The sequence below is a fragment of the Thunnus thynnus genome, chromosome 15, assembly GCF_963924715.1.
Source record: "Thunnus thynnus chromosome 15, fThuThy2.1, whole genome shotgun sequence".
NCBI classification, from domain to species: Eukaryota; Metazoa; Chordata; class Actinopteri; order Scombriformes; family Scombridae; genus Thunnus; species Thunnus thynnus.
Window position 1 is genome coordinate 17,689,031 of NC_089531.1, and position 25,884 is coordinate 17,714,914.

Sequence of the window (25,884 nt, forward strand, 5' to 3'; positions counted from 1 at the left end):
AATGCAGAAATAAATAATTAAATACATAAATAAATGAAAAATAAATACATTTTGGAAATGAAAAAGGACATAATTAAATTTCATGCCCTGGATTTATTTCTACATTTCCATACATCAACTTTCATTTAAGCTATTTCTACATTTATTTATTTATACTTGTGTCATTTTTCATTCTCCATACAAGAGACATATATCATGGGTTTGTCTTTGAGGGCCGTTAATGTAGTGAAGAAAATCTTTCCCATTTCAAATGATTTCAGTCTTGAATGAGATCTTTGTTGAAATTTCCCCCAAATCCCTGCAAGACCCCACAATCAAAACAAATCGACCACGCGTGCTTTTTCCCGCAGCAATGACGTCACGTAAGCCCTCCCCTTCCCCGCCAGTAAACAGAAAACGTTGATGTCAGTCGCCATACGAGTGTTTGATGCGGGGAAATATGCCATGAGAGGCGGACGCGGACGTTAATTTCCCGTTTCTCTCTTCTGTTTCGAGTGTTTCTTTTTTAATTTTTTCGCAAACTTGGGAGATTTTGGGGGGGGCCAGCTGACTCGCGCTGGAGCGATGAAGGGAGAGGCGGAAGTGAAGTCACTTGACAGCAGACCGTCCATGTTATTATTGTTATTTTGGTAGCCCTGTGATGAGACGGGCTGGGGAGCCGTTGGTCTCCGAGACAACGACCGTTAACGTTACCGCAGGCCGCCCCGGACCGACACCGCCCTCACCGCCGCCACCTCACTGACCCGGAGACAGGAGCCTCGCTGACGGCTGGGGGGTGGGGGGTGGTGGAGGACCCAGCTCCAGCAGCTCCGGCTCCTATACACTCCGACCAGAAAAAAAATAATAAAAAAACGGCGACAAAAACAATAACGGCTCTCGTCAAACGGCTCGACTGGCGTCTGTGCGGGTTGTAACAGGGGGACGTGCCGCCGCAGACATGAACGGTATCACCAAGGGCCGGTTCGAGGTATGACACAGGGAGTGGACCACCAATGGTTAAACTGTTTGTTTCTAGTAGACGTGGGAGTCGTGGTCTTGTATAAGCAAAGTGTGTGTGTGCGTATGTGTGTGTGTGTATGTGTATGTGTGTGTGTGTGCGCGCGCGCTGCTCCTAATTTTACATGTATAGTCGAGGCGTTTAGTTGGTCAAGGGTAATCCGAAATCCTGTTATTGTCCTGCCGCACCAGTAGACAGCGACAACATGGAGCTCAGGGCTGCGGGACAGGAGGGCTGTGGCTCAGGATTGTCAATATATCAGGGCCGAGGCTGGCTGACTGGCTGGCTGACTGGCTGGCACTGTCGCCTGAGGTTACAGTGGCTTTCAGTGAGGGGGGAAAAGGGGCTGCAGATGGAGAGTAATGTTGTAAATACAAGCAGTGAGTGTAGCAGCATTCAATTAGTCATCACTTGGGTTAGGCTGATAACACTGTAAAACCTGTGACACCTTCCTGTAATGCCTGTGAATGACAGGAGATGTGGGTGCTTTTCTGAGAGTCACCCGCACACCACAGACGGTGCTTTTCAGTTGAAGAATCAGCAGTAATATTGTATATAACATCATCATGTTTCCTCATACGGCCTTTCCGTTTTTGCCATGACACAGCATGGATAATTATGCAGGAGATTTGTAAACACACACCCTTTTATACATACCAGAGCTCAGTGATCTCCTGCAGTAAGCATTCACATCTTTTACTTGAGTCACAATAGCAGCAAAAGTCCTGTATTGAAATTTTAGCACTGATGTTGGCTATTGGCAGCAAATATATATATGAAAAGTATCAAAATACTCAAAAATCAAGCAGAATGACCTCTTTCATTGTTATATTACTGTATTGTCATTACTGATGCAATACTGCGTATGCAACATTTTATATTGTAGCAGGTTTTAAAGCAAATTTTTACCACTTTATATATTGTCAAGCAGTTTAACCTATAACAAAACATCATATTTTAAAAAAATGATTATCTTTTTTGTAATGTAAAACCTTGAAAACCTGCAAAGTATACCCAGTACAGCTGTCAAATAAATATAGTGGAGTAAAAAGTACAATATTTTCCTCTGCAATGTAGTGGAGTTAAAGTATAAATTAGCCTATAATAATAAAAAAAAGTAGGAAAAGCACAAATATTTCAAAACTGTATTGAAGTACAGCACTTGAGTAAATGTACTTGGTCACTTTCCACCACTGATCAGCTGCTTACATTTTTACATAACACACCCATAAACCCTTGAATCAAGAATAACACCTATGATATAATAATTACCGTTTTGCTGTGTCGACATTTTCTTTGTGATTGTTCATTAACTCCTGTTCTACTGGTTATAGGCCCCTGAAGCTGTGAGCATTGTTTATCTGAAATATCATTTACGCATTGCTGAGATGCTTTAGGTCTTGACTTGATGGTACTTGACTTTCTCTGTCAGGTGTTCAGCCTGTAAGTGTGTCAGTTCAGTAGTTGTATGAAGAGTGTGTGTGTGTGTGTGTGTGTGTGTGTGTACATGTGAGTGAAGGAGAACAGACGGCGGTAGTGGTGCTGATGTGTGTCGCCATATCAGTGGATTTCTCAACAGAGCTCTAAGCTTCTTAGATGGAAACCAGTGAACGGTGGGAAACAACCTGGTGCGGTTAAGTGTGTCAGAGAGAGGAAGAGACGGTAGGGAGGATATAGCCAAAACACCTGAGATGATGCTTGTAGTTGTTGTATTGCAGGCCAGAAGTCAAACACGCACCCTATGACCCAGATATAATTTCCTCATAGTTGCTTTAATGTGGCGAAGAAACTCTAGACCTGAACCACGCAGGTTCAAAAGACCAGATTTGCATATCCACCCGGTTGTTCACTGTCTAGGAATAGGAGTATGACTGCAGAGAGGAACTCCCTGCTTGGGAATGCTGCTCTGCTGGCACAGGGAACGAGGGCACCAAAATGCTGAGGTGATAACTTTAATGAAGCATGCGTACCAGAGATGGCTTTGAACCATGTTGTCATAATGCCATAGCTGTGGCTGAGATTACACGCCAAATACTGTGTTCATGCCATTCCATCAGGGCAACTTCTTGCATGCACTTTGGTTTACATAACACTCAGGGAGGGTGCAAGAGAAAAGTTATGAAGGCTGTATGATAACTTTTTGGCCAACTTTTGTGAAATTCTGCCCAAAACATGCAAATGAAATTGTTTTAAAATAGGACTGCAGCTAAGGATCATGTATTTATCTGTCTGTTTTATTTGATTCAAGTGAAAAATAGTGAAAAACATCCATCATAAGTTCAGAGAGTTTAAGGTAAAATTGTTAAATTGCTTGTTTTGTTTGACCAACAGTCCAAAACCCCCAAAATATGAAACTTGCAAGGATATAAAGGCGAGAAGAGCAGCAAATCCTCATGTTTAAGAGGCATGAACCACCAAATATTTATTATTTTTCCTCAATAAATCAATCAAAATTGTTGACAATTCATTGTCTGTTAATAATTAATTGATTAATTGTTTCAGCAGTTATCTGAAATGCCACTCTTAATTAACCAAGACAACGAAAATCTATTTTTTTTAAACATTTATACTTTAGATATCCAGCTACTGTAGATAGTTTAGACAGTACCCAGACAATATTCCATTACATAGGAAAAGTTAGGTTTCAGTTTGCAAGTTTAAACAAAATGATGAGTCAACTATATCGTCTAGATTGTGTTTAACCTTGACGAAGAGGTCAAAGGTGAGTGATGTGTTACAGAGGTGGTTAGGATTTAAGTCTAAATTTAGTCCTAAATCCTAAGCCACCTCTGGCTTTAGACAGAACGAGTTATTGTCAGCCTTATCTATGGGCAGGCCCAGTTCCCCTCCTAACAATCAGTTGTCAGAAGCATGTACTGTATTGCCCAATTACGGTCAATTTACTCAGAGTTTACTCAGTTGACACAGCTCTAAATATAGCTGAAACTGGAAGTGACATGATAATGAAAAAGGCGTTATTCAGAAGTATTTATATAGAAATTTTGAAGCTTCCCATGAAGGTTGACTTCATGGGTAGATTGTTATAATGCATTATTCAACAGAGGAGTTTGTGAGGCCCAAAGATGGAAAAGGTTTTAAGTATATCCTGGAGCTATTATTGGATGTAGTTAATCAATATATGTGTTTCAAACCACTTTGCCTGCTGTTTTATCACCTGAACATAGATGTTAACATTCAAACCAGCTTAGTTAATCTTTTGCACGGCCTTGACTGGACCAACTCCCTCTTTTTTTGTCCTCTTGACCTCACTTCCTCTCAAATGAGCTATACTGCCCCCCCACCCCTCCGCTCACCCCTCCACTCACCCCTCCTCTACTTTTACTCTCTAATTTTAAAAATACTTTTGAACATATTTTTCCTGTCGTCCCTGACTGTATCACTCCCGTTCCTTTGTATGTCTCTGTCTGCTACTTCCTCCTGTTCCCCCCCTTCCTCCGTCTTTGTCCCATCTTTCCTCTCCTCTATTGCTTCCTCTTTCGAGGAGGTTGTGTATGTCACGGAGCGAGATGAAACCACAGCATTTTCAAAACCAACCTTTGCTCCCCCCCCACCTCACATGCCTTTTCCCTTGCTCCCTCTTTGTGTTTTCACATTTCAGTGTTTGTGTTTGCGTGTGAAACAGCGGGGAGTCCCCCTCATTAGATACAGCTTCTCAATCTTTGAGGATACAAGTGTATCACTGGTGGGATGCGTGTCTACAGAGGCACTGCAAATGTGGGTGTTTGCCGTAATTTAAATTCATGGCTGAATACAGCCCACCTGATCTCGAATGTTCTACCTCTGTTCTTCATACACAGAAGTCTGACTTGAATCACCTGTGAGTGCGTAAGTGTGTGTGTGTGTGTGTGTGTGTGTGTGTGTGTGTGTGTGTGTGTATGTATGTGTCCCACTCAGCAGATGGCCAGACATCCAGCGAGTAGACTAATTGAGATAAGCATGCCAACAAGCTGACCAGGCTAACGGTATTATAAGCTTGTAAGGAGGGGACATGGAAAGCCAAATGTAGTCCTGGCTTGTTTATTAGCATAGATTAAGGAAGTAATAGCTCACCAGCAACTGAAAACACGCAAGAATCTACTTTCATTAAACACATTTTGAGTTGGTAAAATAAAATAAAATCATCTGTAAGCCTGGTTATTTCTAAGTATTTGCTGCATTGTTCTTGTGATGATGACACTGATGACTCTGTGTTTTGATCCCTGTTGCCATTGTAACAGCTTATGTTTTGTTTTTGTCTCATTGCTCTTGCAACACACACATGTACGCTCAATATTATTGTTCATCTTGTGTCTCTGCAGGTGTTCTCAAACAGCGATGAAGCCCCCATTAACAAGAAGCTCCCCAAAGAGCTCCTTCTTAGGTAAGATTAATAATACGGAACGTCCCCCTCTATACACACACACACATACACAAAATACAACACAACATACCCGGGGACAAGGGCTTAGGTCACGGTTACTCATTAGCTGAAGCAGCCTTGAACAGTTGTGTGTGGGAGTGTGTGTTTATTTGTTTTGTCACTAGTGTTTGTGTGTTCTGTGCAGGTGTCTGTGTGTGCTTTCCGTATGATGTATGTTGGCCACAAGTCTGAAATGAGATGCTGTTAACTGTGTGACCTACAGACCCACAGCAGCTGTGTGTGACCCATAAATCTGACATCACACACGCACTCACCCGTGTTCATCCTTCACACTGATTTATATATGGATTTCTGTGTGTGTGTGTGCTTGTATGTTTGAAAGGGATACACCTGCATGTTCCTCTTTTGACACATGATGGGGGCAGTTTATTTCTAGATTTGAGAACTGCATGTTGTGTGTGTGTGTGTGTCTGTGTGTGTGTGTGTGTGTGAAACACTCCTGGGCCTATGCAAAACTGTATGTCTATGCTATAAATAGCTTGTCTTAGCTGGTGGGGAATTCCGCATTGCTGTGCTCTTCTGCTGCTCCAGCTGTGCTCCACAGAGACCACCAGTACACCCATTACCACCAGCACACTTTCACTGGTGGACGGAAAAACATGCGCTCACATGTACGCGCGAGCTACAACACATGACCTAGTGTCACATGTGTCATGTTGAGACACTTACACAACATCGGCTGTGAGGAGGGCTCACTGTGATGGCAGTAAATCTTGTTTTTGAACCATGGAAAGCGGGTTGACTGGAGCCTTTTGTTTTGTATTTTGTAATTTCGTTATGCCCCGCCACTACAGTACACAGTGAAGAACATTATACTGTCACTGCTGCATTTGTATGATGAAGGTATAGAATCTCACATATTGGAAGCTTTATTCACAAAACATTTATGTATTAAGAGTAAGGAGTAAATCAGTGGTTCCCAACCTTGAGATAACCTCTGCAAGAGGTTGCAAGATAAATCTGAGGGGTTGTGAGATGATTGACAAGTTAGTTTGAACTCCTCAGGCCTTTATATTATTCAAATGAAACAATCTGAGAGGAGAAACTCACTCTGTGGTGCCAACAACTCAAAGACATTTTTTTTAATTTTGAGGGGTCACCAGCCAAAAAAAAGGTTGGAACCACTGCAGTACATCATGTGTGTGTTTGCAAGTATGTTGCTGTAGGAACATTTTCTAATTAATCTGTTAATTTGATTAATTAGTGTTCTCGCTAGCATGACTGCTTATGTTTAATGCATCACTGTGAGGGAGCCCAAGTACCTGACTTGTTTTTCGCGTACGCCTGCCTCTCAGCCAGTGCGTAGTAAACAGCTGTTATCTAGGCCAGTACAGCATGGATATAAACTGCGAAAACTATGCCCTGGTGGAGAAGAAGAAGCTAGTCTGATAGACAAGCCTCGGAGAGAGTTCAGAGTGGTTCAGGGTCCTCTTACCCAGAAGCACTGACTCAGCACCCTCCCCACAACCACCACCACCACCCAAATTCATGTCTGACTGGAGTTACCATAGCAACCAGTCCTAGACTCATGGCGAAGGCTTGACTCTCTCTTATCTACCCCATGCTTGAAGGGCCAGTTCGTACGTTTTGTCAACAAATGAGACGCTATGCTCCATTAAAATCTCATTATGTACCGTGAAAAAAGGCATACCCAAGCAGGATTTGATGGAGCAATCAGAGGCTATTAACTTATTTTCTATTCTACCTGTGTTCAGAGCCAGCATTAGGGCTTGCCTCTGTGTAGTAAAGTGTTCGGTACGGCAACTCATGATGTTGTGACTGTCTTTGGCTTTGTTATGTCACCTTCTCCACTTTCTGTTTTCTCATCTTTTGTCAATATGTCACCATCTCAAAAGTCATGGCTGCTCCCAGGTATTATGCTTTTAATCCCAAGTGCAAATGTCAAATAAGTTAACAGGCCTCAAAACAGGACTCACCAAATCAGATTGACTGATTGTTTTCCTGTGATTTGATTAACAGAATTCTTCTTTGGTTGGTAAAAAGGTCTCTCACACACATAATGGAAAGTCAGATTGTGTTTGATCAAAACAGACAGTCAATCAATGATAAGCATCACAGCCATTAACCAGTTATTAGGATGGAGATCGATGAGCTCCCGCTTGATTGGTCAGCTTCTCTGGTGGCCTCCGATCACTCCAAGGACTGTGTGTGTGATGTGCGAGAGTGTGTGTGTGTGTGTGTGTGTGTCACGTGTGTGTCTCCGTATTGCTTTGTTGAATGTATGCATGTACTCCCTGACACAAGATTCCTGTATAGATTATACAGACAAGTCCCAACATGCCCTGGCCTGCCGCACATAAAAAAACACACAGCCTTTGTCTGTGTCTATATGAAGGAAACAATGGCCAGCTCCTGTTTCCTAGTGTTAAAAGGACATTCAGACCGCAGCTGCACTCAAAGCTTTGGCACCATGACAATTCTCTGAATACCTCAAATATGCTATAGATTGCCCCTTTAAGGCTCTTCTGTGAGCAGCAACAGGTCATTTGATGGCTGTGGACTTGGGAGGTGTAAATGTTTGGTGTCGTGTTTGTGTTCGTGTGTGTCCTCTTGTATATGTATGTACTGTATGTTTGTCTGTCTGTCCCAGGCTGTCTGTGGCCTTGCCGTCTGAGTGCCAGAGATTACTCATTGGCAGATTAATGGATTGAGCTGACCCAGTAGCCTGCTGCATGCAGCCCTTTGTGGCTGACCGGCCCACAGCTCAAACACTGCCTGTCTGTGGGGCTCTCCTGCTACCATCAATACACAGGGGATTGTTCTGTTTTCTACACACATCAAAAACATATTAGAGCACACAAAAGGAAAAATCAAATATAAAGTTCAATAGACTGATGCACACACATTAACACCAAAACTACGCTCTTTATCTGGGAGTGATCAGTGAACTGAGACATGCTCATGCTCTCTTTTCATTTCTCTTTCTAGAATATTCTCCTATCTAGATGTGGTTACACTCTGTAGGTGTGCCCAAGTATCCAAGGTAAGCACTTCTCTCTCTACGCCTCCAAAACCACCCACTGTGGTCTAACACACTCATTGTTTTACAAGAATGGATTGATTTAACTCTAAACTAAGGTATGATTGAATTGAAACCAGTGAATCAGTAATGAATTCTCTAGAAATGTCTATAATATAGCGCCATCTGCTGGTTATATGGAAGTGGACCTCTCTCGCCATAGTGCACTGCAGCTGAAAGGCATTTATGAATGAGCTATCACTGAATAATAACAGCACGTGGACTGTGAATGCAGAGCTGTTATGGCAGCTTCTCTTACAACAGCTCCAATTGATTCCTATAGGGAAAATGTTTTCTTCATACTTGGGACAAATTATTAAGTAGTCTGGCCTCATGTGTGTGTGCTGTGTACCCAAATCAACAACCATCGTTATGACTGACGTAAGAAGTGAAAACAGCAGCTACTCCACCTGCTCCATGATCAAAGAAACAAAAATGGGCGAAGCAAAGTTGATGCGTACACAGACCTACACCCATAGGGATCTGTTGACCCACTATGTTCATTCATTTCTCCTGCATATTATGATAACAGAGTTACCATTCACCTTCCCCCACCTCTGTCTGACCCACTTGTCTGTCTCTATCCACAACCTGTCTGTCACCCTCTCAGGCGTGGAATGTCCTGGCCCTAGATGGCAGTAACTGGCAGAAGATCGACTTGTTCAACTTCCAGACAGACATAGAGGTGAGGGATGTGTTTACGAGAGAGAGAGAGAATGAATGAATGGAGAAGAACGAGGGCTCGCGATGTGTGCGTGCTTGCCTATATGTGCTGAATGTATGCTTGTTGAGTAGCATTATCCAGCCCAAGGCTTAGTGCTGGGTCAGTAGGCTTTGGTGCCGACTGTGACGTCACAACTGATCCTCTGTCCTGTGGCCCAAGTCATATTACTCTCTCTCTCTCTGTCTCACACTCTCTTTCTCTCTGTCCCTGTGTCTCTCAGGGTCGGGTGGTGGAGAACATTTCGAAGCGATGTGGCGGCTTCCTGAGGCAGTTGAGCCTCAGAGGCTGCCTCAGCGTGGGAGATGCCTCCATGAAGTGAGATTCTCGTTGTTCCCACGCTGATAGAACTGTGATTCTGATTTGACTTTTCTCAAAAGACCTCCTCTTGTTGGTTTGATAGATTGTTGTTTTTTCCCTGTGTGATTATATTTAAAGTCAACTTTAAGCTGCTTGTCCCAGGGGACTCTTAACACTTTTTTTTTATTCCATGTAATCTCACTTTACTGAGTGCACACTCAAAAAAACAAAAGATAAGTAGTGGTGTTACTCTGTGTTTACATGACACTGTTGTACCTCTTGATTTGTTGATTTGACATGGTTTCACTTGACTTCTATCACCTCTAGAAGCAACTGACTTAAAGAAGTACAAGCTGTTCCTTGGCTAGTAAGACTTATGTATAACAGCAACATGTGCATTAGCTGTAGAAGAAGCTCCCAAGGGCCTGTAGATGACTCTGTAATGATTTTGTTAATTGGCTCCTGAGCAACTCCCAGCATATGACTTCTTATTTATTCAATGAAGCGACTCCTGAGTAATTCCCCTTCTCCCTCCCTACCGTTCGACTGCTTCCCAGGACATTTGCTCAGAACTGCAGAAACATCGAAGTGTTGAACCTGAACGGCTGCACCAAGATCACAGACAGCACCTGCCTCAGCCTCAGCAAGTTTTGCTCCAAACTCAAACACCTAGATCTCACCTCCTGTGTGTCCGTCAGCAACCACTCCCTCAAGGCCCTCAGGTAGCACCCGCACACTTTTCTTTTATCTGGCTGTCAAAACCCTGACATAACAAATCCCTGTCAGCACTAAAATGGAAACAGTCAGTTCCCCACAAAGCCCTCACCTGTTACACATAACCTCTTTTACACACACACACTTTCACTATTCATTGTGCACACTGTTCTATGTTGAAACGGTACATGTAGACTAGTTCACATATCCTGTATGCTTGTCTGTGTGTGTATTTTGAATTGTGTGGGTGTCCATGTTCAGTGATGGCTGCAGAATGCTGGAGATGTTGAACCTGTCATGGTGTGACCAGATCACGCGTGATGGTATTGAGGCTCTGGCTAGAGGCTGCACCGGTTTACGAGGACTGTTCCTCAGAGGCTGCACACAGGTACCGTAATACACAAACACCACATGCAGGGAAAGACATAGATTTTTCTTTCAGGGGACATTTTATGCCTTCTTTATTGGAATTTGAGGAGGCAGTAGGCCCTCTCCAGTGTTCCTTGTTCCATTTTGAAATACATTTTCACCTCGCATTTGTCATTTCACACTTAATTTGTAGCTCAAAGATTATAAAAGATGAAAATAAAATCATGAAGGACCATAATTAAGGCTCATCTTTTGTTCTTGTTACTGATGTTTAAAAAGAGAAGAATGATTAAAACATTTTTACCCTATTTTCTTCTTATGCATCAAGATGTTGTGTTTCCTGCTGCCAGAGGACACTGATCACTACAGTTTACTGTAAACAGGATCCTCTGTTAGTGAAGACAGCTCATAATATGCTTTAACTGAGAAAACATTAAAAACAGATGGTAAAACTCAAAATAAATACCTATAAATTCCCAGATTTTTTCCCAGATTAAAAACCAAAACCATAATATACCACACACACCCACACGCTGTATCTCAGGCTTACTGAGGAGAAATGTGCCCTTTTCCCCACTTGCTGTTCCCAACACAGTACATTTCCCATCTCATGGTATTTGGGTTTTTTACTTATATTTTAATCTCATTGGTTGGTCTTTTGATGATGTAGTGGTTTGTGTCAGGCTGGCATTTTCTTTTTCTGCTGCCTCTGTAGAGCCAGCATTTTCTGCAGGCTGTGCTCTGAGTTGTTTTTCTTACCAAAGCCTAATCCATTTTTCTTGCCTACAATGCAGCGGAAAAAAACTCCATGAAACCCCTGTGAATCATCTGTGGGGGTATACAGAGGACAGTTGTCAGGGTGTGAATATGACCATTGATTGAACTCATTGGAAAAACAGGGAACAGGGAGAAATTATGGAAAGTCTCCTCCCCTTTATTGGGGGACATTTTGTCACACAAATGTTCTTTGGGTTTCAACAGCCTTTTAACCACAAGCCAACCTAACTTTAGCAGATACATAAACACACATACATATTGTTCAATACTTTAATTATTGATCTGTGATCTTGATTGACAATATGTGCATTTTTTTCTGCAACTTAGCTGGACGATGGAGCATTGAAACACCTTCAGAAACACTGCCCAGAACTCACCACCATCAATATGCAGTCTTGCACGGTAAGGAGGGAGAAACTGGTAATCATGCATGCGTCTGTATGCCTCTGTGTTTTCGTAATTTATCTTGTGTCGCCTCCAGCAAATAACAGATGAAGGCCTGGTCAGTCTGTGCCGAGGATGCCACAAGCTACAGATCCTCTGTGTGTCTGGCTGCAGCAACATCACTGATGCCTCCCTCACTGCACTGGGACTCAACTGTCCCCGACTCAAGTGAGAAGCACGAACACTCACTCACACACACACATATATGCATGCACACTTGTCCCACCATCCTTCACAAGGACATCAACAGCTTGCCTCAGTATTCACAAAATATCCTCCTTAGGCTGTGGGACTGCTACCATTTCCACAAATGAACTATAATTGTCATATGTATTTGTGGTATTGCAGCTACTTTTAGCTACTTAAAATGCATGTAAATTGTGACAAAAAGTGCTATTGCCACTGAGGGAATTTTCAGTACTGCCTCCTCATACCAATTGGCTGATGATTTATTGTTGTTGTTAACATTGTTAAATACACAATGAGCCACAATATTTAGTCCACACCCTCCTGGCTTTCACAAGTTGTGTTTGTCTGTGTGTTCTCAGGATCCTTGAAGCTGCACGATGCTCCCATGTTACAGATGCTGGGTTCACTGTGCTGGCCAGGGTGAGTTTCATTTTGCTCTTTTTCCCTATTTTCTTATCTGTGAGTCTTTTGTTACTATTTCACCACTGTATCTCTGATTATAATTGAGTCCTTGTCTCACATGGGCTTAATCCATCTCATTCTCTTCACAGAATTGTCATGAGCTTGAAAAAATGGACTTAGAAGAATGTATTTTGGTAAGAAAATTCTTAGCTTTGATCTGTTTGTCCGGGTAGAGATTAGACTGCAGCACGAGGACAGATGTGATTGTGTGCATGACAGTGTATTTTTCCTGCCAAGAGGGATCGTGAGCAGTCCAATGACCTCAGTATTTAAATCACTTTTGACAGAAAGCAGAGAGCAAGACAGATGAGCAGTGACACAGGAGAAAATGTTTTAGTGGGATGCAAAACTAGACATAAAAATACATCATATGCCTCCAAAATCTAGCAGCCACCATGCTGTCTCTAGACATGTGAGACCGGTACGTTAATTAAGGTTGTCCTCTCCTCAGGTGACAGATAACACTCTGGTTCAGCTGTCTATCCACTGCCCTCGCCTGCAAGCCCTGGTAAACATTCACACCTGCAGCTCAGATTTTGTGACAGGTTCTGCCTCAGCTTGTCTGCATGCTTGTATGTATATTTATTCCATATGTCTCACCCCGCCAGTCCCTGTCCCACTGTGAGCTGATCACAGACGATGGTATCAGAGCTCTGAGCAGCAGTACTTGTGGCCAAGAGCGCCTCACTGTGGTGGAGCTGGACAACTGCCCCCTCATCACTGATGTGACCCTGGAGCACCTGAAGAGCTGCCATCGTCTGGAGCGCATCGAGCTCTACGACTGTCAGCAAGTGACCAGGGCTGGCATCAAACGGATCCGGGTCAGTGGACGTGATGGAAAAATACAAGCTGTTTCTGATCACATAGAGTCTGGTCTCGTTAGGGACTGGACCAGTGATTTTTCAAAAATTGTTTATTTCATCTAAAATCTTATTTTATCTAAAAAATCATGTAGTTTATACTTGCATTAAAAGAGTAGTTTGACATTTTGGGAAATACTAAAGATGAGAGTTTTTTGTACCGGTAAAACAAGCAACAGGTGCTGGTAGATGGATTTTGTTACCTTCTGACAGAGACAGACTAGCTACCCCCCCCCCATTTCAAGTCTTTGTGCAAAGCTAAGCTCACTGGCTGCTGGCTGTATTTAAAGGACACATATGAGAGCGGTATTGACCTTCTCAGATAACCCTCGGCATGTAAGTGGATAAGCATATTTCCCAAAGTGTCTAACTATTCTTTTACGGAAAAGTAACAGTTTACTGGACACAGAGAAGAATCCTGACCATATGTGGGCCTCTTTCTGTGTTTTTTGTTTTTTTATACCCTGATCTTCACACATTTCTTCCCTGCACAGGCCCATCTTCCAGAGATCAAGGTCCATGCCTATTTCGCCCCAGTGACACCCCCTCCTTCTGTACATGGAGGTGGCCAGCGTCTGTGCCGCTGCTGCATCATCCTCTGACAGTGGAGGGCCAGAGGGGGCCACCTCTGTCTACAGGTCCTGCTGCTCTGAAATGGGGGGTGGGGACTGGGGTAGGTGTAGGGGAGAGGAGGGGCTGGACCCACTCACTGCTCCTGATCACTCATCAATACATAGACTGATCACCACTGATCCTTGATCAGTTTAGCCTGCCCCTCCTCTTTCCTTTTGCTCACAAATCGGCTTTGCAGCAGCCCCAGGTTTGGGCGTGGAGGGGTCAGAGGAAAGATGGATGGATGGTCTCTCTCTCTTTTTCTCTCTCTCTGTCTTATTCTCTCTTTCTCACTGTAAGGACAAAAACAGGTTGTCCACTCCATGCTGCTCCTCACACCCCTGACTCCCTACCTGTGGGCTCAGAGGACTGCACCTGGACAGCTGGAGATAAGGGGTCTGAACAGTGGAACTACAATGCATCAAGTTCAAAGTAAAAAAAAAAAAGAAAAGACAATATTGTCATCTTGGACAACAGTTCACTCTGTGGAGTATCATCTCAACCAATCACATGACACCTCTATGTGACCATCCTGTGATTCATTCTGCTTCGACCAATAGACACGCAGCATGGAGGAAGGGGAGAGCCGGTTTATGGGAATAGCAGATCTTCTGGATATAAACAGTGAAGCTTTGGCATGGCCAGCTCCACTCTTCAGTGTGGAAGAGTTAGGAAAAACAGGAAGGATTGGGACATGTGACATATTTGTGCATCTGAGATACTTATGTTGAGATTTTTGATTCTGTTTGTACAGAGAATGTTTTGCAATGGAAAAAAAGAATTACACTTATGGCAAACACTCAAAATTGAGGAAAGGCCACAAAAAATTGTTTTATTTTCTCTTTTTTTCAGTGCTTATTGTAATTGTTGATGCCTGTCTATTCAGAGAGGGAGATATGTTTGTGTTTCTTTATGAAATGGAAAAGAAAAAACTGTTGCTGTTTGACAAAAAAAAGGACCTATGATTCAGACTCTCAGCGTCTAAAAGCATTATGTTGACTTTATCTGGGATGAGTGGCCTCTCCTGTGTCTACATGGTTATGTTGGCTCCTAGGCCCTGATCCAATCCTGTCAGTAGCCCTGTGCACTAGCTCCTACTTGACCACTTAAGCATTTGTTTACATCCAGGATTAGGTTAGCACCACAGACAAACTTGTTTACATCAGTAGGTTTCCAGTCTCCCTACTATACAGAGATAAGTTTAGTGACACTGATACAACTGTGTTCAACCCATTGTTTTTCACTGGACTGTAAACGACATTATTCAAATTTATTGCTGTGTGTATTTAGATATCAATCAGGGCTAAAGTTGGTGCAGTTTTGCTTCAAAGTGAACTGGAATTTGCGTAAAGCTGAGACAATAGGTATGGAAATATAAGCGAATGCACCTCAACTTTTTGACAATCACATGAATTTATGTATTTGAACATTAATTTAGTTTAGTTTTATGTCATTGGCAATTTACAGATGATAATATAGGATATTAATTGTCTTTTTTCAATAAACTCCACACACCTAATGCCCCAAGCAACCCATGAAATAGCATTTGACACCGGTTGGGTGAGATCTTCCTAAAACATCTAATTGAGTAACAAATTCCTGCTCATCCAATCCTACAAAATATATGCGACAACAGGAGTATGTTATACAGTAACTGTGGAAGAAGCATCAGAATTGTTTATTTTGCTCTATACAGACACTCCTTTTGGAGATATCGATATTATCTGTCTTGCCATGCAGAGTAAAACATGTACGGGGCATGAAAAACCACTACTTGAAGCACTGAAAATATAATAAAACAAGCAGCTCTCAGTATTGCGCAAAACAAGAGACTGGCAAGTGCTGTGTTGTGCCAAGTGCTCAAAGACTGTGGAGATTGGCAGGAATATGGATAGGACTGAAACAAAGGAGAGAAGATGGAAAGATGAAGGAAGAAGATGGACTACAAACATAGCTGACTTGACTGGCTGTGATACTAATGCCCTCTCTTTGACAGCTGTTTTAACAGTTTTATGTTCAAGAAAATAAAGAAAAAAATAAACAAATGAATAAATAAAAGTGACTAATAGTAAATGTGCGTTGTCTCTCCAGTGTAATTTGTGTTCTAGTATCTATTTCATAGTGAACTGCGGCAAACTGAACAGTTTATAGTCCAGTGTGACCACTAGATGTCACCACAGATCCGTGCAGACAGTAGACACACCCACACAAACTGTGTGGTTTGATTGATGCGTTGGTTCTGATACAGATTACAAAATTATAGAGCTGAAAAGTAATGACAAAATATATTTTACTTGGTTAAAGTATCTACAAATATATAACCACAAGCTTGGCTCACGGTATAGGCCTACTTGATCAGTTGTCATTTTACATCAGGCATTATGCTGGCTAGCTGTGCGGCTTGATCGTTGATCTGAAGGGCCTCCTGGTAAACTGCGGTCCCGGCAGCCTTTTCTCTGTACCACCCGTATTCCGTGAAGTCCCGCCCTATTCTGCCTCTGATTGGCTAGTACTCGTTGCCTCCGTTTTTTGAGTTGGTTAGGATTAGAGCCAATCAGAGGCAAAATAGGGGCGGGGCTTCGCAGAATGCGGGTGGGGGAAAAAAACGCGTCCCCGCAGCGCGCAAGCTTCCAGCGCCTGTTAACGGGTTTACCTGTGCAGCGACTATTCCTGTATTAAAGAAGAAACCGGCTACCGCGGGACTGGAGCAGCGGAGTGCTTGTTACTGGGAGTTTGATGCAATTTTACAGCTGCCGTTGAAAGCAGCGTTGCAGACTTCCCAGCTTTGTGGTGATGGAATAGAAGAGCGGAGTGGAGCCAGGCGTTAGGCCCGCGGATAGCTACCGTTAGCCAGCCGAGCTAGCTGCTGTGAGGCGGTCTATCCTTGTTTGGGTCACTAGCTAGGTGCTATTTTTGTTAGCATAACAGATAGCCAACCGAGACTGCTAGCTTGTTTTTAATGCGGATATGTTGAAGGAACCTGCGGGGGTCCACTACAGTTGACTTACAAAAAGTTTCAAGTTATCCCTCTCGGCTAACGTTGTCTAGTAAGGACACTAGCAAGCTGCTTCTCTGTACAAAGTTGAGATTTTGATATGGGCAGAAGGATGATTTATGTGTTTTAATTATTGGATCGCATGTTGATGATCAAATATCTGTTAGTCGCAGTCCAGACCGCACAGTCACTCTGCCCCTCCGCGGGACCACAGTCAGTATCTTCCTCGGTCCTTCACACCCCGTCCCACAGACCACTGTCTCCAGTCTGCGGCCGGCTTCAGTGGCTGGCCACACGGCGCTGACTGCCCAATGGAGGAACATGACAACATGGACTATTTTTACCAGCAGGTATTGCAGAAAGACGTTACCCGCAGGCTGCAGGTCGGTCAGGACCTCATTGACTACCTGAACGACCCGCACCGCTCCCCGGACGTTGAGCAAGACAAACCTCGGCTGGATAAGACCATAGATGAGCTAACGGGATGGGTGAACTCCAGCAATTTCAAGGTGAGAGATAGTGGGCAGTCATGGTATGAGGCTATCGCAGTGTCACTGCAGCAGTAATCCTCACGGCCTGTTCATGAATTACCCCCCCCCCCCTCAGTTATTGAACGGGAGGAGAGAGGGGAGTCATGAAAATTGTATGTCATTTGCAAAAGAGATTGGTTTCAGTGCAAGTTGAAGAGCGATAAGCCAATTACAACGAGCTGTCATCGCTTTATTGGTATGAAGATGACTATCTGATCTTCTCTTGAAAACAGCTTATCAAACCAATAGCCCTTTTATCTTATCTGACCTCGAACAAGTCAATATTTCACGTGTAGGTTGCTTTTCCAAACTGCACATCCTCTTACTTGACATAGTAGAAAAACAGGAAGCCATGTGTTTGTTTTTGACAACCCAGTAATCTAATCCTGGATCATGACAATCAGACGTTTTTAAATCTCAACCCCAGTGTCAGAGTAAGACATTTTCAGGGCATTCCTGTGGTTTGTTGGGGTTTATATTGTTGTCTTTGCAGACTGTGTGCGTAGGGGACCCATTGTCAGGACTTAAGACTAGTGGAGCACTGTAAGAGATGGGGGGAGGGGTTAGAGGACTCATTGTTATGACCTATGCCTTTTCTCCATCTATCCCTCAGTCTCTCTTGTTCCATCTCTCCGCATACACCCTCTCACTCTCTTTTTTTTTTTTAAAAAAAACCTTTTTTCAGTTTTTTAATCTTCATCCTTACTCCTGCTTCATGCTGTGTGTGTGTGGTGGCCTTGTCTGCGCCCTGTGCCATATCTCCAAATTGCTGGAATGTGACATTTTAGCCAAGGTATTGCACTGATCCAGAGAGCGAGTCAAAACAGTCTGAAATCCTTTTCAAGCTGTGCTGAAATTTGACTCCCAAGTCTTTTTTTGAACTGATTAACATTGTCTGCACTGATTTGCAGGACTCAGCAAGACTGTATGAGTGTGGAAATTGCACGTTCAGCATAACAAACTCATCCTCTCTTAGTCTCTTTTAAAATCTTATTTGGCAAAACCCCTCTGCAAGTGGTAGAAAGCACTAATTTGACTTAGCTGTCTCTTTCTTGTTATAATGTTTTCATAAAACTTGTCAAACTTTTGCAGTTTCATACATTTTCTCTTTAGATTTAGTATCCTCTTATACGTGACAAATGAAATATTCTGCACAGTTGCATGGTTTTGCATCTAACCGTGTCAAAACAAATGTAAGGTGCTTATAGTGATGGATGGGTAGAACTGTGTATATAAATAGAAACAGGGAAAACTATCCCAGGTGTCGGCAAAAGTTGAGATCTAAAACATTTTTATTATCTTCTTTCTTTATTATTATTTTTTCAAAATAAGAAAACTTCCCTTATTGATCTGAGTTACTTTCTGGTGACAGAAACTGTGGAGAAAGTGGTCGAAATTTATGTAGTAATCAGCCTAATGCCCCTGTCAGTTGTCTCTCAAATGAATAGCCATGTTTGATGTGAAAATGTAAGCCGTTACTACTTTCAAGTCTGCCTCCATGAAGCCCATTCCTAGCTGTAAAGAGGTAATGTTTCTCTTTCTTCAGATTTGTTCTTTAATGTAGGTGACACAGACAGTAACTTCAGCTCAGATCAGTGTCTGGGAGTGATGTGCGAGTGAGTCGTGACCCCCAGAGGCCTTCACACAGCAGGCTTTTTAGTGATGCCGATGGGCTACCCGACGGGCAAAAGAAAGGAGGGGTTGGTTGTAAGCAAGATGCTGAGTCAGCTCGGAGATATGGAAGAACTGAGAGATGATGCAGAGTTGTCAAGAGGAGGAAGATGAAGGAGGAGATAGAGGGAGAAATACAGGACTGGGGTGATAAATGGGTTAAGGGAAGGTGAGTGGAAAACAAATCACGACTCATAAATGCATTAAATGTTCCGATAAGGGGCCGTCACGCCTAAGTTGCTCTTTTCAGAACAGATCAAGTGCAGTGTTTTTACTACCCCTTGGCTCGGTTCTCTCTGTCCTTGTCTGGCTCTTTTTTTGTCCTTGTCTGGTGCATTTTGTCAATGAGTCAGTTTCATCCTCTGAGCCTCTTCTCTCTTTCCTCTATGAACAGACAGAGCGGCATATTTATCTCACACATGCTCTCACAACATCACAGAGGCCTCGGTGCCTATGTGAGACATACAGCAGGCATTAATATTGCAGGGTGCTTTTATGGGCAGCAGGGCCAGATGACTGGACACTGACTGGACTGATTGAGGACTGATACTGCTGTGAGGTAGCCCTGGCCAGACTGATTTAGTTTAAAGGAAGATGCAGTGTCAAATGCACTAAATTATTCATACATATAAAGGATATGGGCTTCAGGATATAATTCAAAAACACACCAAACACTGTACAATCAATGTTTATTGGTTAAATCTGTCTACTAGAGCATCAGTATATTACTAATTCTCTTTTAAACAATGAACATATTTTTGTGTCGGCCAGCTGTTCCTACGATCTCAACTCTTCCTGCAGGTGCTTCATTGTAGGAACATCCAGTGAAGGGAATTGATTGCAGCTTTTTAGTGGGAAGCAGCTGTAGGAACTGATGAACTACACTCAGCAAAGGTAGCTTAGCCTCGGGCAGTAAGGTTTTAAACAAAGGCAGGCGGTGGTTTTTATCTACATTTGGACATTTTTGGCTGCTGTATTGTCAGTGAAATAGTGGCTACGGAGAAGAGATCCAGATGCTTATCATAGTTTGATCAAATCACAGAGTTCACACACAGAAAATCAAGGTATACTATGTCTTTCTGGAGCCACCATCCCTGGTAACCATAGGTACCAGCCTTATTCCTGTGAGCTAGGGAAAATCCATTTTTAAATTAAATGTATCTAGGCCAATATGGTAATTAAATGGGTTAATATAATCTGGCCCCATACAAAACACAGGCATAGTTTGCCATTGTTTCGTACCACAAAATTCTGTATCACAGCAATTTGTCTCATCAATTAAACAGCTATCACAAAGATGAAAGTGCGAATAGATTTAGCAACAGAGCTTGAGCGGGGATTTGAACCTACAGCCGTCCTACCTATAGTCCCCATTGTCTCTGAGCACCTGACCAGTCACTGTAGTAGCGATGTGAGTTAGTATTATTTGTTGATTTATTATTTAGTGACCAAATCTTTAGTCTATGAAATTTCCCAGAGACCAATGTGACACCTTTACTTTGCTTTTTTTTGTCCAACCAACAGAAATCCTTAAGGCTGCAGCAAATGATTATTTTCATTATCAATCATTCTATAAATAGTCTATAAAATGTTGGAAAATGGGGAAAACTTTCATCTTCTTTAACCGTACAAAACCCTGAAGATATTCAATTTACAGTGATATGAAACAGACAGAAGCTCTTAATCCTCACATTTGAGGGCAATATTTTGGCTTGATCAGTGACCTAAACAATTTTATCGATCGCCAAAACTGTTTGCAAGTTTCATGATGATCAAGTAATGGATTAATTGACTAGTTGTTTCCTGTTAATTGTAACCTATCTTTGCAAATGTTGCTGAGTGTTCCTGTGTGAGCCTTGGATCCTGTTTTTTCCACCTAAAACTTGCTTTTAAGCCTCTCTAGAAACCAGAGTTAACCCTGTACATGGTATGCGAATTAGCAGGCTAAGCCACTATATGCACCAGTCTCAGTCTTCACAAAGAACCATTGATTCCGGGCTAAATATTTACTCTTTTTTCCTCTTGCATACCTCAGTCGCCCTGATGTTTTGAGTCCTGAAGTCTAGAGATGCAGTGTGTGTGTGTCGCTTCATGCTCATTAGAGACTGCTCTGTCCACATGCCCGGTGTTGGTTAGTATTTTGGCTGATAAAAGTGGTCATTTGGGTTTTCTTCTCTCCCCTCTCCTCCCTTTTACCCTTTTCATCATAGAGCAATTCTCAATTTCTCTCTTCCAAGGTGGATTTCAAGCCCAGTCCCTTCCAGCTCTTGTCCTCTATCTATCCCTCTGTCTCCATGGGAAGATGACATATGGTTGTGGGCGCTTGTTGGGGTGCTGGGTGGTGGAGGGGGGAGGGGAGGCCTGAAGGCTGTTTCCTTCCTGTACTGTTCCTACTTTCTCCTGCTGTTTTTCCTCTCCTCTTCCCCTCCACCTCCCCCCCTAGATTAGTTCAGTATGAAGCCGTCATCATATTGACCCAGAGCTCATGTTTCTTCTCCAGGTGATTTTTGTTTTCCCGTGGTATTACTTGGCTTTCACTCCTGTATTTTTCTTCAACCCCCCCCCCCCCCCTTCACTTTTTGTTTCTTTTGTTACCTGGCTCAGCTCTTCCTTTGACTAAAATAGGGAAGAACTGCAGTCTGACTCCCCGCTCGGGGCAGGACGGAGGAGAATAATGTTTTAATGGATTTTCTTTTTGGACTGTTCAGTTCTACCGCAGCGCTGCCAAGACAAGCATTCCAGGAGCACAGCACAGTGTGGGATGCGATCCTAATCAGAAACACAGTGGAAAACTCAACTCTACCAGCAAAAAAATCCAGTATACCTTCTCCATACAAGTCATATCACAAGCCAGTAATTCTTAAAAGATTGAGCCACTGTGAGATCAAATCAGAGAGATGACGAAAGGGGACCGTCAGAGGTCTCTATAACAAATATCATGTATGAAGTTTATTATTCCACATTTGACTTAAGTCAAGCCATAAACTGGTGAAAAAGTGCAAATCATCGGTGTGTGATTTCATGAGCTGCTGTTACACAGATATTATAAAGAGGATGCGACAAGATTACATAATCGGGAGTGCCACAACTCTTGACATACTCGGAAGACTCAGCAGCCTGACATCTCTCCGTTCTCTGTTTAGGAGCAGCTGAGATTGTCACTAAAATGAGAATGACCCTTTATTGCTACCTTCGGTGCTAACCCCCTTCACTTTAATCAGCAGGTGACAAGCAAGACATGGGAACTTGGCTTGGGTCTTGAGTTGCAGCATTTATTCACTGACAGATAGCCTAAACTGTACACATATTGCACGTCTACGTTCACAACTGTACTGCTGACTTCATACTCTCTGCTCCGGTTACCAGCCTTACCGTCACACATGCTCTCTCTCTCTCTCCCTCTCTCTGTGTCTCTCGACCACACAATCACTACGCACGCAATCTACGTACTGAGCTATCCCTTAAAGGAGCTACGCTACTCGAATAACACTAGTTAGTTAAAATTGCCTCATATCAACATGGGAAAAACCAATCGTTGATCATCCCTTCAGTCATCGATATACGATCTGATTGCCAGTCGGCACAAGCCTAGTGGACACCCATGTATTTGTACTCCATCTCCATCTCTGTACCATCTCCACCATATCTCCGCTAATGGAAAGAGGAGTAGCAGGAATCCTGGATCTCCTGAAGTCCACCTCCAGCTCCTTTGTTTTTGCTGATGTTGAGCTTCAGGTGGTTCAGCTCACACCAGTCCACACAACTATCAACCGCCCTCTGGTACTCTGACACATCCTCCCCCCAACACATCCAACAACTGCAGAGTCAGGTGGCAGGTCGCCGTGTCGTACCTGAAGTCTGAGGTGTACAGGGTAAAGAGATAAGGGGACAGGACAGTCGCCTGTGGGGATCCAGTACTGCTTACCACTGTGTCTGACACACAGTCGGTGCACATGCTGAATACATCTGGCAAGGTTGTCTGTGATCCAGGAGACCGGAGCAGCATGAACCTCTGGAGTTGGAATACCAAAAAAAAAAAAACTAAGCAGACACTGAAACTGGTCAAAACGTACATAGTGCAGTGAAATGTCATTTACCTGAATCCATTCATAAATGATGTGTATGACCCACTATAACCTTTGTCTGTCTCTCACTGTGTGTTTGTAGGTGGCATTGTTGGGAATAGACATCTGCGGTGCGTTTGTGGACCGCATGGGGGAGCGGTTCAAAGGATACCTGGGAACAGGTGAGATATTCAACCTTTACTCACCCTGAATTTCCTTTAGGTTAGGCTGCACAGTGGACCTTATTCATGATATTTTGCTTACACATAGAACGTCAGCAGGATTTGTCAATATTTTCTTTCTGCCTTTTTCGTGGAATAGGTGACAAACTTGTTCAAACCTGTACAAACCTGTTTTCAGCAATCTCATCACCAACACACAAACACACATAACTTATTGTTATCATTTGGTGTCAGTCTGTGGAAAAGGGATTTTAAAAGTTACCTGCTTTGTTCTGTTGATTAGGCTCAAAAGTAAATGTCTCCCTCTAAGTGCTCCTTCCATTATCTTGAGCAGTGAAGAATGACTTTGCCCTCTTGGCTCGAGTCCAAGTAGTTTCTGAACTGAGAAATTTAAAAATAGTTACAATCATAACAATTTACCACATCACACATACTTCTCCTACTCTGTGCAACGCAGAAGTCTGATGGTTTGTGTTTTGTTTCATACACTCTTCAGCGTTTTGACTCATGTCCTTCCATTTTGTCTCTCACTTCCACTTTGTGGTTCCTCTGAGACAGACCAGCAGCACTGCTCTAAAGCCTGGCACCACCCCCTCTCTATTATCCATCCTTTACTCTCTATATTTAGGCTTTGAATTGTCTGCCATAATGTAGCTCTGCCCATTACACCCCAAAAACCACACCTCACATTCATATGACCTCATAGACTAAATCTTGTATCAGGTTTCACGCTCTCTCTCTCTCTATCTCTCACTCTGTGTGTATGTGTATGTGTGTGTGTGTGTGTGTGTGTGTGTGTGTGTTATGTCAGTGCCAGTCCTCGTGTGTGCCAGCTTAAGGTGTCACCAGCTGTCTTTCTCAGCCAGACTTGCTCTTGTCACCAACAAACACACTCAACCCTGCAGTGCAGTTCTGGGATGACTGGACCTGTCACACTGTGCAAATTCTGTCACCACACACACACACACACACACACACACTCTCTCACTCTATAACTCGGTCACTGTCTAGGCCTGCCTGTGTGTATGAGTGTGTATGTGTGTGATGAAAGTGTGTGTTTCAGATTGATGGGAAAAACATCTCTCTGAGCTACCGCTGGAATCTCCCTCCTTCCATCTGACTTCCATCTCTCCTTTCCTGTGCTCGTTCTCTCTCTTCTTCTCACTGCACCCAAAATCCTCCCACACACACACACACGCACGCACACACACGCACACTTAGGGGAACAAGATGAGATCACTGAGACTGATTGTATTGATCTACAGGACTGACTCATGGTACAAGGCTGCTTCCGTTACACTGTGTGTGCATTGACACTGTGCTGTTGACCAAGTAGCTCCCAGATGTGAAGTAGAGGTGGAAGTGAAACTTACAGCTGACACAAGTCAGTGCTTTGGCATATTTGACATTTTCTAAAAGATTGACTTGTTGAAAACATGAATCAAAAACAAAAGAAGATGAAACAAAACGAATCAACTTGCCACATACGAGCAAACTGTGTCTCTCTTTGTGTGTTCTGATCTTTACTACAGCGGATGACGTTATGTGCAACAATGCCCCCCTGTCATGTTTTTTTCTGTTTGAGTATTGTCTTTGTTGCCAAAGCAACCAGCTGTTATGGTAACATAATGTATGCACGCGCACATGCACTTATACACAGTAAAAGGAAAGATGACATCACTCTATCACTCCCCTCACTGACGAGGAATTTGGGTGGGAGTGTGCATGCGTGTGTGTGTGTGTGTGTGTGTGTGTGTGTGTGTTGCCATTCTGTGCATGTGTTTATCTCTTTGTGTGAATGTCAAAGGGCGATTTTTAGTTTTATGTAATGCAGAAAGTTAGATTTTTTTTTTTTCCATCTGGTGGTCAAACAGAGAAAGACTCGCTAGATTTGGCATTTTGTCTGTTTAAAGAGGGTTATGTGCTGCTGACTAAAAGAGGCCATTTAAACGACAGCCTCTCCTTGTGAGTTAAAGGTTAAGGCTGGAAATATTTAGTGGTTTTGTTATTATCAACAAATCTCATGAACCGAACAGAACCAACAAGGCTTTAGACCATTTCTCATCTAATTTATGACTTCCCTTCCATGTCTGTGGCTGTCAGCCAGAAGCCCATACTAAGATGTTTATTTTTAAAGATGGGTTATAAATATACATACTTTCATTTTTAAAAAAAAGGAAAAAGAGCCTAAATCAGCTGGGCTCTGTAGTTTTTTAGCAATGTTACTAAAACATGAGTAGATATTTCTTTTTTTGGAGTATTTTCAACCTCAGATTTAGTGCACTACATAGTGTTTATGGCAGTAGGGTGGTGTGATGTATGTGGGAGCGACTGAAAATAAACAGTGCCCACGTCCTTCGTAATGAAGGAACAAGTTAGCCAGTGCAACTCTGTAGCTCAGTGATGTGTTTTTAATAGACGGGACAGAGGAATAAGATATATCAGGCTTTGCACACATCAACAGTACATGGCTGGAGAAACAGTTCATTGTTGGTTTTTGGTGTTTTTGTGGGATT

General features: G+C 42.9%; 2 protein-coding genes across 21 annotated transcripts in view; both read left to right on the forward strand.

The window, feature by feature from the left end:
• Window positions 1-372: 372 nt before the first annotated feature.
• On the forward strand, window positions 373-16,003 carry fbxl2 (F-box and leucine-rich repeat protein 2). 2 transcript variants are annotated; one of them, XM_067613167.1, is made up of 14 exons: window positions 373-967; window positions 5,317-5,378; window positions 8,388-8,442; window positions 9,089-9,163; window positions 9,423-9,517; window positions 10,057-10,221; window positions 10,475-10,601; window positions 11,687-11,761; window positions 11,841-11,971; window positions 12,352-12,412; window positions 12,544-12,588; window positions 12,906-12,962; window positions 13,063-13,275; window positions 13,809-16,003. In XM_067613167.1, the coding sequence occupies exons 1-14, from the start codon at window positions 938-940 to the stop codon at window positions 13,914-13,916; spliced, it is 1,299 nt and encodes a 432-aa protein (XP_067469268.1). In that variant the 5' UTR covers window positions 373-937; the 3' UTR covers window positions 13,917-16,003. The 2 variants fall into 2 exon arrangements, with proteins under 2 accessions (XP_067469268.1, XP_067469267.1); XM_067613166.1 differs by lacking the exon at window positions 373-967 and adding an exon at window positions 2,881-2,940.
• Window positions 16,004-16,518: 515 nt separating this feature from the next.
• clasp2 (cytoplasmic linker associated protein 2) overlaps window positions 16,519-25,884 on the forward strand; it is a 60,507-nt gene continuing 51,141 nt past the window's right edge. For 18 of the 19 annotated variants that reach the window (XM_067613139.1, XM_067613140.1, XM_067613143.1 and 15 more), the window contains exons 1-2: window positions 16,520-17,430; window positions 23,290-23,368. In XM_067613139.1, the coding sequence (XP_067469240.1) occupies window positions 17,233-17,430; window positions 23,290-23,368 (277 nt within the window). In that variant the 5' untranslated portion in view covers window positions 16,520-17,232. Of the gene's footprint in view, window positions 17,431-23,289; window positions 23,369-25,884 lie in introns of all 19 variants that reach the window. The other variant, XM_067613158.1, reaches the window with a different exon arrangement.